The 18,630-nt window shown below is 34.6% G+C and overlaps 1 protein-coding gene across 2 annotated transcripts; it reads right to left on the minus strand.

The window, feature by feature from the left end:
* Positions 1-977: 977 nt before the first annotated feature.
* Positions 978-17,403, minus strand: LOC128228273 (ubinuclein-2-like). Of its 2 annotated transcripts, XM_052939473.1 has the most exons (16): positions 17,150-17,403; positions 15,351-15,467; positions 13,967-14,077; positions 12,455-12,598; positions 11,876-11,920; positions 11,360-11,484; positions 10,703-10,994; positions 10,167-10,228; positions 9,723-9,892; positions 9,315-9,384; positions 8,713-8,859; positions 7,696-7,887; positions 5,279-6,828; positions 4,616-4,657; positions 3,426-3,503; positions 978-2,002 (listed from the first exon to the last, which is right to left on the minus strand). In XM_052939473.1, the coding sequence occupies exons 1-16, from the start codon at positions 17,312-17,314 to the stop codon at positions 1,989-1,991; spliced, it is 3,324 nt and encodes a 1,107-aa protein (XP_052795433.1). In that variant the 5' UTR covers positions 17,315-17,403; the 3' UTR covers positions 978-1,988. The 2 variants fall into 2 exon arrangements, with proteins under 2 accessions (XP_052795433.1, XP_052795434.1); XM_052939474.1 differs by lacking the exon at positions 3,426-3,503.
* Positions 17,404-18,630: the final 1,227 nt, after the last annotated feature.

Consider the following 18,630-nt stretch of genomic DNA (forward strand, 5'->3'; position numbering starts at 1 on the left):
CTGACCACTCAGCAAGACCCACTTAACCAGAGTCTGATATGCTGACCACTCAGCAGGACCCTCTGAACCAGTCCAACGTGCTGCAATGGAAGTCGCCAATTGTTTTACATGTTAACAGACATCACAATTTTGTTCCCCGTGTGCAGAAAACTGTCGGAACAATATTGTTTAAAAAATTAATAGCTTAGAAGAGCTTGCTCGCTTCTTTAGCCCCACATTTTATGTGTTGTAATCGAAAGAAAAATCGTAAGTTACATCTCGTAAATGACTGCAGGCATCTCACTTGAAGGTAAAGTTCAATGTCACCCAAGAGGCCATACTCCTCCCCAAGTTTGAATGTCAATACTCAATACAAAATATATGTACATAAAATTTAGCCATTCCCAGTACAAACCATCTCTATTTCAAGGAATTTGACCCACAAACAAGCTAATTCTCTGATAGTTCCATTTTATATGACGTTAAACTTTAATGCCGATAACCCTATATATACTTTCTCGTCAATTATAAGTATTTCAAGCAATTGATCAAAAAATACATGATACATAAAGGAATGACATTCCTAGCTTCCATTGTAATTGTAATACAGCCATTACACGTTTTCCAGTATTACGCTAGTGTAATAGGATTTGAACTGATGTCACTTTTCCCTGCTAATTTAGTGTCAAACTATAAATAAAATCATGTTAGCAGCGAATGTGATATAAATAATTTTACATTTGTTGCCATTTGATACTTAAATCATTTGTTATGGAAAACTAATAAAGCTAGTTTGATGAATGTTTGTATTAAATTGCAACTCATGCAAGATACTATACATGGGTAAAATAAATGATATATTGCTTTTATAATTTTGATGTATTCCTGTTCTGCGAATAAAACCCTTTTTAATGCTGTTCAAATAACAAAGGGTCACCAGTCATGAAAATGTACATATTTGTGTATCCAATACCTTATATCGACAAACACAAACAACATTAAACTTTTAGTGTTTATTCAACTAGATATGTACATGATTTGATTAACATCCAAATTATAAAATGGAATACTTCAAAACATGAACATGCATAACTCTGTAATTATGAAATAACTTAGCACAGTAAAAATATTTAGATTTATAATTTGCAAAAAGCACATTCTGCATTCATAACTTACAGCATCTCTTACAAATGTGGCATTCACTTCAGTGAAATTATTTCACAAATTTGCATTGTAATATATTGCTACTTGTATATTACGGAAACAAGCCTTGTTCTGTGATCTAACAACAATGGAATTGGAAATGACAAACTGAGTATCAAAAACTTATAGTCGAAACTTCTTTAACAGATAGCCACTGGAGATAATTCAATTATGATCAATCCCGTCTTAAATGTAGAATCGTGCAAAAATATGTTTTACTAATAGATTTACATTTACAAATTTAAACCTTGCATTATAAAACGACAGCTCCACAGAGAGAACGCAAATACTCCTCTCGTTACTTTCATTTCAAACAAGGGGCATTATTCCAAAATTATTAAGCTACTATTATTATTGTTGTGTGTATTGACATAAGCAACATGTGTACCAAGTTTCATATGAATATCTTGGAACAGTTTTCGAGTTATGACCAAGGTTCAAGTTTTAGCATGCCTGTGCTGAAGACACAAAGACTATCACGATAGCCCAAATCAGTCGAGCTTAAAATGCATAGTAAGGACCTTGCAAAATATTAACAGTCTACAGATATGAAAGCAAATCCTCAAACTGACAACTATAGCAATATACATGTAGAGTAATAATCAACTGTATATACCCGATGAGATTTAAACATGGAGTTTTCCTTTAACCTGTTATGAAACGTGCTATTATTATAGTTTGTGCCTAGACATTTGACAACGATATAGTGGTTAATGTAATCTAGATGTTCTTGATGGACTATGTGGCTAGGTGTTTCTGGCAATCTGCAGTTCACTGCTAATGATGCCATCCTTGTTTTTATCTAGTCATTTCGGTCCTTCTGAAAAACAAAGGTTTTTTTTTCATGAATATCATTGATAATAAACTAGTATTTTAATAAACTAGTATGTTTATCATGTGTATGGCTGTTAAAAATACAAGAACCGCAACAAAAGAAATAGGTCTTATAGTAAATTTGATGTTTTCGAGAAGTGACATCATTGTTTTCTGTTTCTTTAATACAATTGCGGTGCCGATGATGTGACATGTTTTTAAGGTATATTACTGTAGTTTACCCTTCTTTTTACCATTTAACATATATAAGGTGATTCCAGAACATAATTTTAACATATATAATTTGAGACCCATTTCTTCTTGCTGCATTTCATATACTGAAAAGCTAATGTAAATTCTCTGCGTCGAAAGGTTCATTGCATAACTTTGCCTATCCCCACAAGCACTAGCAAAGCATACCTGCAAATATCAACAAGATAATTAATATACATGTACTCCCTAAAATAAATGAAGTCAATATTCCTAACATTTACACAGAGTTCTCATTAAGAACTGGCTGCCGGCCAAAATTGACGATTTAAATGGCAATTGGGCCGGTTCAAATTCGGAAAAATAAGGAAAATTTTAAGCAGAATAAGTAGTAGCTATTCAGTTCCTTTAAGATGGTTCAACCAAAACTTATTGAGAACTCTTTACACCATGATCATGTTTTAATTTTAGCAAAGATCAATATACCATGTATTCATAGATCATATGTTCATATATCATGTGAGTGCAACACAAAAGTCATAAAAGTGTATATAACTATGTTAGTTGACACTTTAAAAATATATTGGAAGAAAACTAAACCAGTCATCGAAATCAGACTTTTGGATAAACAAGCCTGAATTCTTATACTATTGCTTGGCATCAAATTTTTTAACAAGCCCTGCTATATAAAGTTCAGAATTTGAGCAAGCCCATGAGACATTTTAACAGTGCAGGGCTTGTGGGCTTGTGTTAATTTTGACCACTGCTATACCAAACACAACATGCACTAAAATGCTACCAATAAATCAAACCATGAGGGGGTAGAATTTGCATGCAAAGTACTCAGTCTTTCTAAAATACATATTTCTTTAAAATAGTATTTATAATATCACATGATTAACTGATAAGGCTGTGACCAAAAAAATCATCAGTAGACATAATTTCCCATTTGTAACAAAGATTTACCAAGACAAAATGTGTTGAACACAAGACGTCACTACATGAAGTAGAATTTCTGGTTTTATTGTATTTTTTGCAACAAATGGCTTGTATCGATAAATTGTACTGTTTAGATTGTATTCTGAAGTTAAATTTCTTAAAACCCCATTCTACATCTACAAAACATCACCCCAAACAGATGAAAACATACAGAATGGGGAGACAAACCACATGCTCGGAAAAAAGAGTGAAAACTGATACCACGACAACATGCTGATTACCTTGGTAGCCATGGTAACCAAAGTGGGTCAAGTTTTTGTACTGTTGTTGCGTTTCAGGAGATAACTGAGAGTGTATCCCTGCAAGTGGCATTGACAACATGGACTACGATGTACATGTACATATATATACATACAAACAAGGACAAGCAGAAATGGGTCTTATCTTTATGTTTCAAAATCATAGTTGACAGTTTAGGTCAGAAATGGTGAGCTTTTTGGTTGTAATTATTATATATATATAATATTCAAAATTGTATAAAAAAAAATATATCGTCATCTCTGATTGTAATCAACAATGTTCGAAATATGGTGTTTTGGACATCCTGTGAAATATATTTTGCAGGTTTATTTTTTTCAATTTATCTTGAAAGTACTGATGACTTTTGAAACACATCACACCATTGATGACATCATTCTATTTTAAGTCACATGAAACTATGACATCATATTTGCTGCTTACCGGTATGTCATATTTACAGTAAGATCCAATTCTGCTTGTCACAGGTCATACATGTATGTACAATGAGCATTATTTTGAGATTAAAATAAAGCAAAACTCTGAAGAAATCTTTTGGGCATTTTAAACTTATATACCTTTTGATGCCTCAATTAATAGTTTGTTTGGCGTTTCCTGAAATACGGTACCCATAACAAAATTATCCTGTTTTGTTTTGTTTTATGGAAAAATACTAACCTACCAACCGACACCTTAAACTGTTGGTATGAAAGCTCAAATAACAAACTGTTCATTAATTTTTGCCTGAGCAAAAATATTTTTGGACAGAAATGGTGATCAAGCTGGACTTTGACTGTGGAAAAGATAATTGTCCCCAAAACTTCTTTTTTAAGATTTTGAATTGAACATCTTCTCAAGCCTTGTGTCAAACTTGATCATGTCACTGGGAAAGCATTTTTTTCATAGAAGTATACATCTAGAAGGAAAATCAGCATTTCAAGCTACAGTTTGTACTCCAGTTTCAACAAAATAATTAAGAGCATGAAAATACATCAAGTCGCTACTGAAGTGATGCAATATTGGAGGCTTGAACAACATCTGAACAAGATTAACCAACAGCAGAAAAGAAGGCACAAGTCATTCTTGAAGAATCATTACGATGCTCTGATAATTAAAGAAACAGAATGAGGTCTGATTTAAGTGTAACCATTTTAAGTTGAAAACATTTATATACCTGTTGGACTTTTTCCAAACATTGTTAATCTGTGCTGCTGTGCTGAAAAAGAAATGGAAGTTCAAGGTTAGAGATTAGGAAAAAAAATAGTGTTTCATTGAGCATTAAATTAGTGTAGCAGATTAATTCGAGTAGCATATTTAGTTAAAATTCACTAGTTCATATTAAGTCAAATGTTTCCCTACCCCCATCTTTAAGTGTGGGTAGTTGTTGTAGGTAGGCTTTTTTTAAACTTTAAAATTCTTTTATTTCGTAAAAAGAAAAGGACCCACACAGCGGCAAAAGTAAAATTGTGGTGGCAGAGTTCTGAAACACCAAACTATTTATTAATTGTGGAGCTTTATATACAATTTAAACAAGAGCAACGCAAGCAGATGCAAAGCCCATCTGTCGTTGAATTTTCAATTCAAGAGGAATACTCTGACCATTATTAAAGCTTATGAGACTTGTTACACATACAAGAGCATTCAATGCTTAAATCTATAGTGTCTTATATGAATATCTTACTTTTGTTTTTGAGTTATGGCCAGGTTAAAGCTTTTGTATGCATTTTTTTTCAGACAAGAGGCACAACTTGACAATTGTTATAGTCCACGTTAAGTTCCTTGCTATGCAGGTGTTTATTGTTTTGCCCCATCTTCTGTAAGTCATGGTAATAATTACCTTGATATGCAGCCTGCTGTTGTTCACTGGAGAGTTTCATGGCAGGATAGGCTTGCATCCCTGAGACTGCCTGGATATATGCTTGCTTTGCCTGATGGCCCATTGAGTTGGCAAAGGTAGCTTGCGCCATTTGCCCTGACGATGAACCTGAATTCCATTGCTTCGGAGAAATCTGGCTCTGTGGACTGACCACCGGTTTTGGCAGTGTGGATCCTTGCAGTCGCTGAGGGGAAGTTAAGTGGGTACTGGGGAAAGACTGAGGTTTCGATTGGTTGGATGTCATTTGGCCAAAAAGGCTCTTGAGCAAGCTGGTTGCTGAACTATTTGCTCCACCGTCGGTAACGACCGGTTTGGCATGTGCGGCTCCCTGAATATGTCCATGGCTTTGAAGATGGGGCATCTGCTGTGGTTTTGCTGAGTGGTTAACCTGAGAAATTGGCTGAACCGTCCTCACTTGCTGAGCCTGTGGGGACGTTTTCCTGAGAGGATCAGTCGGGGATAACATTTTACCCTGTCGTTCATTCATCGACATGTTACCACTGTCAGAAAGCTGCTGACGAATTAATTGCTCGGAGTATTTTGAAAATTGACTGGCAAGTTGCTTGGGAGTAGTTTTTGAAGCCCCTTGGCTTGAAGGAATGTTTTTAGACATTGCCAGGCTCATTGGACTTTGAGAAGGCGATTTATTGTTTTGCAAGCTGCTATGGCTGACATTTCCTGATGGCCGACTAACAGTTATAACATTTTTAGCTGCCTGTTGCTGCTTTTGCTGCTGCTGCTGCAACTGTTTAGTTTTCTCAATCATTTGCCGCTGTTCCGCTGTTAGCTTCAGAATCTGTTTTTGTCGCTCAATTTCTAACTGTGTCTGGTAATACTGGTGGTCAGTTTTTGTGGACAAGTTTATCACATCACTATTTGAATTACTTCCAGAGTTATTTGAGGATTTTAACAATGCTATCGGAGCATTGGCAAAGTTTGCAAATTGAGCAAGGTAGCTATTAGCAGCTTGAGAAGTTGAGATCGAGTTTGAGTTCTGTCTCTGAACAATTGGTTTCTGTGGGGAAGTTTTATTCACTTCACTAGCCATGGAGGACCTAAGTATATCTGAAGCTTTATGGTCCCACGTTTTATTATCACTGGATTTCTGTGAACTACCAGTAAGCTTTGGGTTTATAATTTTAATCATTTCAACATGAGGTCCTTGACCGATCGATTTGGAATTTGACTTATCTGTCATGGACATGCTATTTGAAGCACCACCACTATTCGACGTTCCTTGTGCATAATCCAATAAGGTAGGAACAGCCTTTTTCGGAGGTAACATTGGAGTGTTCGGTGTATGAACCACCTGCTTTACATTGGCAGCCCCTACTGCAGACTTCAGACTGCCTGACCCAGGGGTGATCTTAGTAACAGTAACACTGGGAGCTTTGATTGACCCCCCGTCACTCGACATGGACATGTTACAGCCGGGGCTGGGAGTATTCCCGCCCATGGACGGGGATGTGAATGTCTTCTTGCCTAGCACTGTCAACTTCTTTGTCTTTTGTCTGAAAGCAGTATATATACACATGTGAAGTGACTGTTACTATATTAAAATTGATTTAAAACAATCTTAGTGAATTGTTTTTAAAAAATTTCCACCTCCTTTGCCTTCTAAATTGGGACATCTAGTAAATGGTGTAATAGTGCATATAATTATATAGTACTAATATATTAATGTTTTGCCTCTCCTCATACATAAAGCAAACTTTTACACCGTGTAAAAGCTAGTTCTGTGAACATATCAATCATGTTTTTTATCAAAAGGGTATCTTGCATACTGGAAAAAGATTATTCTTTTAAAAATTGGCCTCTTTTTGCCTTGATAAACAGACTTTGAATAATCACTGTCTGTATTTACTACACATTTAAAGCAGTCCCTGATAAATCCAATATACCTATTTTACAATATCCTGATCCACATTGTCCCAATATTTACCATGTAATCATTTAAGTGATCAATGTTTACAAAGCTGTTCATGATATTTTAATACTAACATTTACCTTTAACAATCCCGCTATGAACTCAGACAAGAACTTATACAAAATCTTAGATTCAAAGATTTTTCCAAGGCAGTCGTTTTGCTATACTAAATAGGGTAATGGGACCAAAGAAAAATGTTCCAAAAAAAATCAGATATTTTTTCTTCCGTAAAAGAAAATGTTGACACAAAATTTGGATTTTATTTTACACTATTAAGGATATGAAGTGTGGCAAAAGAACTAGTAGATATACAGCCTTATTTTCACATCCAAAAATAAAATGGAGACAAAGTCATATGAAAGATTTTCTCCTTTTTTTTCAATTTTACCATCCCACTTATATCAGTTTTTGTAGAAAAACCATTTCCAGTAGACTATTAAAGAATACACACGGATTTGTCCAGATACTGTGTGCGGACTTGCTCTCCTTGAAGAGAACCCTAGTCTGCATCCATCCCTTCAACCAGATGGGTCGAACTTCTGTTTCCAGGAAAGCCTTGCAAAACTCCTCTGCCGACTGGGACTTGGGCTTGCATATGGAGTATGCATTCATCTTCACACGGACCACATCACAGAGGGCAGACCTGAACGTAACAGAACATTTTATGCCTATGACTGTGGGATAAAGCAGTGTTCAACATGGAGTTAAATACCAAACATTAAACATTTATTACCTACCAGTAGACAAAATCTTTTTGTCATTCTAAAAGAACAAAATTTTGCAGTGTGATTTCTGGAGATCTAGAGTACAGATCTAACTTTTCATCCAAGACATCTAGATTTTGGACCCAAATACTAAAGTAACTCTTTATTCAAAAGCTCATCAACCTATTGTGTGTTCTTTTTAGTGTAAAACCAAGGTTTTGGAAAAAATAAATTATGTTTATCAGTCAAATGTTTTCAAAATTGGCAGAAATGTGTTCAACCTGACCTCGCTTCATATGGTAAACAGTTTTAGATTAAACGCCAAAGTTTTAAAACTTAAAACAAAAGTCTACTTGTAATTCCAATGTTGTGGAGCAAACGCCAAATATTTTTTCTACAAAAAGACCAAATATTAAATCTTACCATAAGTTTTAACACTTCTATTTAAAATAAATTCTTAAATATTGAGCTAGCATGGAAATAATCCCATCAAAATCAACTCAAACAATTGAATTTCAAATTTTATATGAAAATTTCGTAAAGTGGCAGTTGCCAGAGCCCAAAATACATATTGTTTCTGAATTTTAGAAACATCATGTTTCAACAGTATGTAAAACACAATTGACTCGTACAAAATAAAACTTCAAAATTTCCATTTTCATCACATGACACACGTTTGTTTACAAGTTACATTGTATTTGTTAGGGTAAAAATTAAACAAAAAGCAAAATACAGTTGATCCAGACATAATTTTCAAGGTATACCTGGTTTCACTGTCCCAGGTGAAGTGTTTGCGAGGCCCAGGCACGCGTTTCTTGCTGCTCTCTGATTGGCTGGTTTTCTCTTCATCGTCCTCTGTCCCCCCCTCCTCCGTCTCCTCTTTACCGGACTCTCTCATACTCTCCTCTTGCCTGTGATACAGGGAGATAAGTTTACATTGAGAGCAATTACAACATGTAAGGAATCGTATTTGTTGGCACAATGTTGTGCAAGAGTGTGGTCTGGTATTGTGGTTGTTGCCGTAGTAACCCACTTGTCCGGCTTTGTGACATCCAACAAGACACTCACATGCCCAGACCGAGAATTGAACTAAGGTCATGTGAGAAGCGAGTGCGCTTGTAAACCACTACACTTACAGGAAAGAGAATAAGTGTGAATATCTTGCATATGAACATATAATCTCCAAAGGGATAGGAATATATTTTGCAATTCTAGTATAAAATGCAAATTGTTGATGTTTTTTCCTGATAGAAAAAACTATAACTGATGAGTAAAAATACAATATGTTAATAAGACAATCTTAGAAATGACAAGAGAATTGTAAAAATGTATGATTGAAACTCTCATTCAATTTAACCTAAACTACCTTTCAATGGCCACTTTCTTGCATTCTTCCTCATATTTTTCGAGCAATCCTGGCATAATTCTGTTCACGGCTGAAAATAAAGTCATATATTTTTGCAATCAAACATGTTATTTTTTTATTTCACTTTCAAATGAAGATGCTAGCATAATAACAATTTCATATTCCTCAACAAGTATTAAAAAAACATGACGACAATTGCCATTATTTGACTAAAAACAGGATCATATTTCTTCAGTAAATGGTCAACTTATTTTAGCACCTGGTTGTATAATACAATAGCTTACTTTAAACACCCATAAGAATCAACTTTCTACTTGTGACAAGGACAATGAAATCATGTTACCATTGGCCTCATGTTATTACAAAGCAGTTTTAAGATTTCATATTTTTTACGGTCTCTTCCCTCACCTTGTTTGAGTCTCTCCATGGGTGCTTTAATCTTGTCCTCTAACTCCTTAGCCCGAAGTGAGCGGGCACGTTTCAGCAGGGTATCCTTGCTACATGGCAGGTATGCCGCCAGGTGACCAAACATGGCTGACCGTTGACTCGTTGACATCTGCTTCGACATTATTTCCACTCTGAAATAGTGATTTGGTGTCTTTAAGTGCATACATATTTAGCCTTATATTCAGCCAGTGGGATTAACAGACAGTTTAGACTTTTGGACTGAAACTTTTCTTGATATGTGTGATAAAGAAGTTTTATATTATTATATTTATTCAATTCACAGAACTGTATTGCAGAGTACACATTGACAAAATGAGACATGCAAGAAACAAGTGAAAAACATAAAGGACTTATTTATGGAAAATAATAATTTCATGGAATAAATTAATAAAAAGATTTACATACTCGAGCAACAGTTTGTTGACACCAGCTGTAAAGAACTTCACTTTTCCAGCATCTTTGGAGAGCTGAAAATATTGTTTTAATGTCTTAAAGTCTGAACATTATTGCAAAGGTTACATTTTGTTTGAAAGAAGCATGATAATTGCTGAAATAAGGGAGTGATGTGGGGGAAAAACCCCAGGGCCATGAAAACATAGCGAGGTGGATGGACACTAATTGCCATGTTATTCCCTCCAGGATACAAGATCATTTTGAAACCCCTGATGAAATGGTACCGGTACTTCTCTCTCAAAATTTAAATTTTACACTCCAAGCAGCTTAAATTGTTTGGCCACATAAAACATTAATAACAATCAAGCCAAAACTGTAAATGGTAAGAGGATGTAAACTTGTAGACAGTTGCTATATTTCACTTTCTGGCGGTATTAAAATTATTTAAGAATAACATGTATGTCCAATACCATTAAAATTTGCACTAATTTGCTTTAAACCCATTAATTCATATTCTTTGAATGATTATCATGAGAGTATCCACTCACAATCTTCAATTCATTGAGTTTGGCCTCCATGCCACTGGGCAGGTTATCTGGAAGGTTTGGAATGCTCTCCGGATCAACAACTTTCTTCGGCTCCTCTACATCCTGGCTATTTGAGTCGTCCTGTGTTGCCATGGCAACCACAGATTCTATCACCATGGAGATGTTAGACTTCAGGTGACTTTGACCTTCACCGTTCTCAGATGGGTTTGAGAAGCCATTCTCTACTGGCCTTTCGCCATTCATGTTAGGAGACGTTGATTTTATCAGGGCACTGACTGCAGACTGCTTCCCACTAGACAAAGGTATAATAGTTTGTAATTCAAGTTTCTGTTTTCTTTTAATTTTAAGCACTCAAAAATAATTATCTCATTCCTTATTTTTTCTCATTTTTCTCTTCTGTAGATAATTGTACTGATGTTTGTTCCAATTACAATAATGAGAACATGTCTTTATCTTTTTTATTTCTTTTGCCAAACCTACTGGGACAGAGCAAAAAAAGAATGGTTTTTGGACCATAACATCACATTCAGGAGCTAAGGGGAAATAGGCTTTTTAGCGTCACAAAAGACATGCTCTCTACCTTTTCTATCTAGTCTTAACCATCAAAATCAACCATTAAAATCAGATTAACTATAAACAGCAAAAATTATATCTTACTTTTTGTTTTCTTTGAGGAGTTTTGGTTTCTTGAAGGGTTTCTCCCCAGGTGGCACAATCAGCTTCTTTTTCTTCTTCTTCTTCACATCCCCATCCACTGTCAGCGTGTCCTTTATCTTCTTCTTCTGTATGTACAGTTTGTGTTTAAGATATCAACTATTTTACATGTACATATACTTAAAAAACCCAAACAGCTTAAGTCTGTGTGAAATGCCAAAGGCCCAAAACAGAAGGTGTTAATGTATCTTTAGGACCATGAATTGCCAGTGCTTTGAGCCTCAGTTACTTGTACTATTTTGGCACTATACAAAATGAAATTGATTCAGATTAGACTTTCCTTTGGACCAACAAATTTGATTATCCCATACGGTCCTCAGCTTTAAGTTTTATTTTGTGCAGACAGCAGACAATCAGCAAATATCGATAATTCACAGTGCCAGGTTAAAACATATAAATGGCTTTAAAACATATAAATGGCTTTATTTGTCCTTATGCTATTATTTTTTCAACATGTACCTTAATTTTCTGTTCCCCATCAGAGTCCTCATCAGACGATATCCTCTGAAATAATATGCATACATATTGAGAATTATACAATTTATATACATACACATGTACACATGTACATGTATTTGTAAATAAACAGCCATAGTTTTCGCACGCACACACCCACACATTCAGTCAATAAGAGCTTCCTAGGAAAGTCAAACTTAGGTATGGGGATTTTTACATTTAAGGAAGTCCTTGTTGCATTGTTGTTTACCCCTTGTAATACAATCAGTATGAAATGATATTCTTGTTGTCTGTTAAAGACAATTAATAAATAAACAAGACAAGAGCACTGCTCGACAGTTGTATTTTCCCAGACACACAAAGGGCATAACTTGACAATATTTAAATCTAAAGATATGAGCCTTACCAAGTTTTATTTGAAAATGTTGGAACCAAATTTAGTATGGCGAAGACTCAAGAGTTAACATACCATAGACGCCCACAACAATACATCAGCTTAACATCTTTAAACAAAATACCAGTTTATAAAACCTGATTTAAGTTTTAAAACTCTTATCCAAAGAAAAAGTACAAACAACCAACCCTTTTCTTGTTTTTCTTGACTGGTTGTGGAGACAGGAATTCATCCTCAGAATTGTCAGACATCTCTTTGAGGTCTAGTTTGCCCGAGTTTATGTAGAACCCACCAAGTTTCGTGGTCATAGTCTCTGGCAGCAACTCATCATACTGAAAATATAATAATGTATAATTTCTAATCTTAATCACAAGTATGAATTTAAAAAGAATTTTCAGATGTTCCATCTTCGTTTACCTTCATCAAGATTTTATTTATCATTTATTGGTGTACAATGTTAGTCAATTAGCAATATGGCTCTGTAACTCATTCAAGTATGTATGAACCCTGAAGCAGAGGCTATATTTGTGATAACCACACATGTATGTTGATGTACTGGGTCATTAATTTATAGTTCATATCACATCAAACAGGCAAATCAGGGACAACTATTTTGTATACTTTTAAAAAAATTATATTGGTGTATCTTACAGGGTCAATTCACCTATTGGACTGTGACATCATACTAGATGATCTTATCCAAGGTTCAGTGTTAAACAGTAAGTCGGTTATACTTCATGTACAGGAAATAAAATAGATTCCTTCCATCACTATGCTCCCTTGAAAAACATGATCTATTTGTAATAAATGAACATCTTAAACATATAGGTTCATTTAATATTCAATATTGATTTGCAGCTATATTGCTATAAGTGATCACCATCATACATGTGCAACATAAATCCATCGCTTAGATTCATCATTTCAAGTTACCTTTAAATAAAACCTGTATTTCTATCCATAAAGAACATTCATCAACAACTGGCCTCAAAACCAAATAGAAAGGACTCGAGTCAAATCGCAATCTCAGTCTCAACTCATTTTATAACATTACAGCATTAATTGATTCAAAATTATGTCGATAAAAACATTTGGTAAATAGTTCACAAAAAATTAACTTAGGCCTAAAAAAAAAATTGTTTGGTTAGGGTTACATCCTTTTCAAAAATAGGTAGGGTAGGTAGGCTTTTTATTAATTTTTTTTATTAGTCTTTATATAAGAATGTCATTTTCATCATTGGAGAATGGTGTTAAAGTTATCTTCTATATAAGCAATTAAGGTTTTAAACTACATATTGAAAAGCAAAAAAATAAGTAAAATTTTTTTTTTTTTTTTTTCATTTTTTTTTTCAAACTGACTATAAAAATGTTAGGGTCGGCGCCTATTCCGTAGGTAGGGTCGGGTTACCCAAACCAAATGTATTTTTTTTTAGGCCTTAAAGCAAAATCTATATTTGGGTCCAATTGATTATTTTTGAGTTTCACAGTACATTTTTTGTGACGTAGAAATATTTCTTTTTAGAATATTGAGAATTGATGTTAATGAACAAGAGAATGTGCTTTTAAAGATAGTAAAGCATTAGTAATTTTGAATAATGTTACACTGTGGAAAATTAGTTATACCAGAGTATTTTGTTGATAATGGGGCCAGGTGAAAATAATTGTTCCAGACCATGTACAGTTTCTCTGTTCAAACTTACAGCCTCTGAATTGTCAATGAAAGTGTCTGACTCATCATATCCGTCCCCCAGGTAGGCAAGGTAGTCATGGTCTCGCCATTTCTTCTTCTTTTTCTTTTTACCGTCTTGTTTCTGAAAATAAAATAATCCTTGAAGGTCATTGAGAACTAATTCAAATATTCATTTTTCAAATTTTATGTGTTGTAATACATGTACATACAGTTGAAAGTAATGCGCAAGTGGTTTTAACATTAACCATAAGAAAATTATCAACATTATTTAAGTGTTGTTAACTTTAACAATTTGTGGTGTCAACATTAACCATTGGAAAAAACTATAAACATCATATATTTAAAGTGGTGTTAACTTAACATTAACCATTAGTGGTGTCAACATTAACCATTCAAGAACTTATTTTACTCTTTATTGACGCTTCAGCCTTAAGGATTATAAAATCAATAAAGAGTTAAATAACAGTCTTCGTCGTAACTGGGTTGCCCAAAGCCCCGGACAAGTAAATACTGTTTCAGGCAAGTCAAAATTCCAAGGTGGTTGCCCGAACAGGCAAATGCATTTTTCCGAAATTTAGATCCCTCTGTTTTCATAACTTCTTCATCAACAATTCACAAATCCTGACTGAACGTTATTATTATATTGAAATATTGGCTCTTGTATATTTACGCATGAATTGGTTATTTTGGGCAAGTGAGATTGTGTTTGGGCAAGTGGTTTTAATTAATCACTTGCCCGAATGGACAAGTGCTGAAAAAAATTAAGGCACAGACTGAAATAAAGGATTTGAACAGTTATAATCAGTGCAGGGTAATTACAGTGACATTGGAGAACATTCAACATTATATCAATAACAATGGAATTGAGATTGTAATCATATTCCATCATTATGATCTAAAAACAAAGTTTCATTTCATTGCCACTCAAAAGTCTTTGTATTTAAATATGACTTCCAATTTCTGTATAAACATCACTTAAGCTACAGAAACTATTATTTTTTAAACGTCATAACATCACAAACATTCAACATCGTAATTTATAATTTTATTCATTGAAAGAGCAGCAAATGGTTTAACTGTAAGTTTTTTTTCTTCTAAATATGAAATAAATTTTAAACCATTATAAATATATGACACCTAAGCAGAGCAAATGTATCACCGTTGGACGGGGCTGGGGGACACTGACATAAGAGTTAAAGACTTCCACTGGTACCAGTGCCTATTGGTTAACTCACCACCTCAGCCAAAATGCTCATGGTGAGATACAATTGACCACATTAACAAATTTGCTTAACAAAAAGTCAATGGTATTTTGATTTTTAGCAGAAACTCGTGCAACAGACCACAAAATAGACTGCTAAATGTGAATATGACAAATGCTAACAAGAATTTACATTGTACTTATCCTCAAAAGATTTTGCAATTGCTTGCATCTTTTCTTCATCATCATCTCCAAATGGGTCATCTGGATTGTTGTTGATGCTTTTATTGACAATGCTTTTATTGGCATCCTGTAAAATAAATGTTTCTGTTGAAAAGATTGCTTAAATAATCAAAGTAAGTTTATAACCCTAAAAACATTTTATTTACCAATTTCAGATCCACTCACTTGTTAAAGAGGCAATATTTGTTTCGGTTATCAATATATTGCCTTTTTACACAATGGGCATCACATTAAACTGAATATTTATAAATCAACCCTTAGTTTAACATTCTTGTATCGAGTAAAAAATCATGTAATATAGAACCCAAATTTACGAACATTAAAACTTGTTAAATTGTCATGGTTGCTGATTAAAACAAATGACATGCTATCATTGAAATAAATAAACGTTTTATTGTTTTAACAGTAGATAATTTAAACCAAGGAGTAAGAAAACAGCAGACATGAAAGACGCCGTTAACTCCCCCGCTGCTGTCAGTCACACATAGCGCGAGCGATACACAACGATCCAATACACAATACAAGCAGATACTCCGCGCTCTAGTTTAAGCCAGCCTAGCTAAATATAGCCGCGACCTAGTAAACCGTAATACACTACAAAACCTCAATTCCCAATTAATAATCGATAGTAATCAATTACTGCACTTCCAATCAACCGCGACGACGTGAGTAGGGGACTTCAAAGACCCACCGCCAATCAGCGCACCGTCATCAATAGCACGCTTCCAAAAATAGCACTTTACTTACTATCAACTTCACCAATACACTCGCGCGTGCGCATTGACCGTAACAATTGCAGACGACAAACTTCTGTTTCCAATAAAGTACTTATTAACAAATAAAATCAGTTTCTAAGACAAAACCAGCTAACATCTACTATACTTTTAATATGAAATAATCAGTGTTCCAAAAACAGCCTAATCGACAAGTAAAATTTTCAGTGAATATCCCTTCATTCTGTTACCCTTCATTGTAACATTCTGAATGTTATATCGCGCCGGTTTGATAATATTAAGTCTACCAAGCAATACTCTAGACCGGCCAAACTAAATAGTTCCCTGTGTAATATCTTGAGCAATCAAACCAGATCATCCTCAAAATGTCAATCACACAAAAACATAGGGGCCTAAAAAGGTTTCAACTAGAACCAACTTAACATTTTCAGTTTTCACATTGTTTGCAAGACGCGTGGAAATAGCTTAAGCACTGACAGTCTAAACTATTCGCAACCCTACTTCGGTACCCCAACACCGATATGCATATCTGTTCTACATATACATGACTGTGTAGTTACTTGAGTTATGTCGACAATCATATGAAATGTGCAAATATCCAAGTATAACCTTCTATTTTGGCCGAAATAGCAACGATCCCGAATGACTATCCATGCATGCGCACAGCATCAGTCCCGGTTGCTTTGGAAACGGTGACTGCACACGGGATCAAGGGGAGGGTTGATGGTAATGCCTGGGTCAAGTTTCTTGGACAATCGAGCCAAATACTCACAAATAATCAAAATGGCGGTAGTCCTTTTCTTCTCTTGTTAGTTCAGGGGACGGAGAGCCGAAAATGGCGAAACTTGAACATGAATGTTTACTGTGAAAACTACGAAGTTTTGAAACGTCATTATAGGAATTCCCCATTGAACTTGGTGTTTACGAAATTGTTTTAAATGAAAGTTGATGCCGTTTGAAAGTAATATGAAAGAACAATGACATGTCAATCTGCACGATCAAAATGGTGACTTACCGACGACGGTTTCACTAACTCCGAATAGAAAAACTCCGGACAAGTAGTATCCGTGGAATCACTCAAGTCCAGTACTAAACGGAATGTTTTCGGGGTCGGGGCCTTCTTTTGTTCGGTCCCCACGGGTCCAACAGTTGTAAAGTCGAGTCGTTTAGGTCCCTCCATATTCCTTGGTGTGGCAATTCCATTTATTCAGAAGATAATCACTAATCTGAATGTTTTTCATATGAATCGTGTTGTAAAACTACCGCCATACTGAGGCTGTGACGTCATATGCCGATCGACCTTTAACATCGCCGAGTCCATTATTTGGAGGTATTGTTGACATTTATATAAAAGATACAATTCGAAAATTATGCTTATTTATTATCAATTAACAAAATATCACACATAAATATATGTAAACGTATCTTTTTTTTAATCATTTTGAATGCAGTGGTCTGCAATGAGCTTAAATTAAAAACTGTTATTGATTACTGTCCACGAAATCAAAATGAACCCGACGAAATTCCCACACTTTGGGAAAACCCATGATCGTGACTGGAGTACATGCAGCGATAGATGGATTGCGCGAATATTTGAAATACTGTGATGTGTTTTCTATAATATTTTAGTTGTTAAAATATTTTTTGAGACTTTTGTTATTTACTGATGCACATGGTAATATCTGTTTTTAACTTTTAACAGTGAATTTGTTTTAATGTGTACCATGGAACAAAATAGTGACCGTGCAAATACTACTCGAAAAAAACCCGTATCATATCTTTTAAGATGTTAATTTCGAGCTTATTTTGGACATAATTATTCTGGTAAATAAATACAGAATACCGATTTATTTATGCTAATGCATGACCATCAGGTTCTTAGCTGATGATCGGTAAACGCAGTTCTGGATTATACTATTGGTACGGAACGCCAAATATGCAAAAACTCAAACGTATGAAGAGTTTTTATAATTATAAACCTCTTCAATTCAATTCAATTCAATAAAAGAGAGCTTCGATCGAATAAATGATAGCATCAATAAAATTAGAGATCTCACCAAATCATTAGGAGAGCTCTGCAATTCAATTGAAATAAAGAGCTAGATTCAATTGAGTAATCTTGAGCTAGATTTATCTCCTAATAGAATCAAGACGTCCCTTATTAAATGTGAGCCATTTCCAAATCATAATTATGTAGTGTGCTTAGATTTCAACTTAATGCTCTTAACAATATAATTAAAGAGCTAATTAATATAATAAGAGCTATCTGAAAAGCAATCATGGTTGTGTACAGATTTGTTAGAAATGGAGCTAGCTACAAATTATTTGTTGCCTTACTGTACAGCTTTCTTCATATTATTTGAAGAGCTCTCTAATTGAATAAGTGAGAGCAACAATTTAAAGCTGCGCCCTCACAGATATACCGTTTCTACAACTTTTTTTTATTTTTTGTCATGGAATGGCTATTTATACTTTGCGGAACGAGACAAAAGATCA

This window comes from Mya arenaria, chromosome 3, assembly GCF_026914265.1.
Source record: "Mya arenaria isolate MELC-2E11 chromosome 3, ASM2691426v1".
In the NCBI taxonomy this organism is placed as follows: Eukaryota; Metazoa; Mollusca; class Bivalvia; order Myida; family Myidae; genus Mya; species Mya arenaria.

What these genes read in the sequence shown, in the direction of transcription:
- LOC128228273 (XM_052939473.1), bottom strand. Translation starts at nt 17,314, where the DNA reads ATGGAGGGACCTAAACGACTCGACTTTACAACTGTTGGACCCGTGGGG. An exon ending in CTTTTGAGGATAAGTACAAT is followed by an intron (nt 14,078 to 15,350) that starts GTAAATTCTTGT and finishes TTTTATTTTCAG; the next exon opens with AAACAAGACGGTAAAAAGAA. An exon ending in TCATTGACAATTCAGAGGCT is followed by an intron (nt 12,599 to 13,966) that starts GTAAGTTTGAAC and finishes TTATATTTTCAG; the next exon opens with TATGATGAGTTGCTGCCAGA.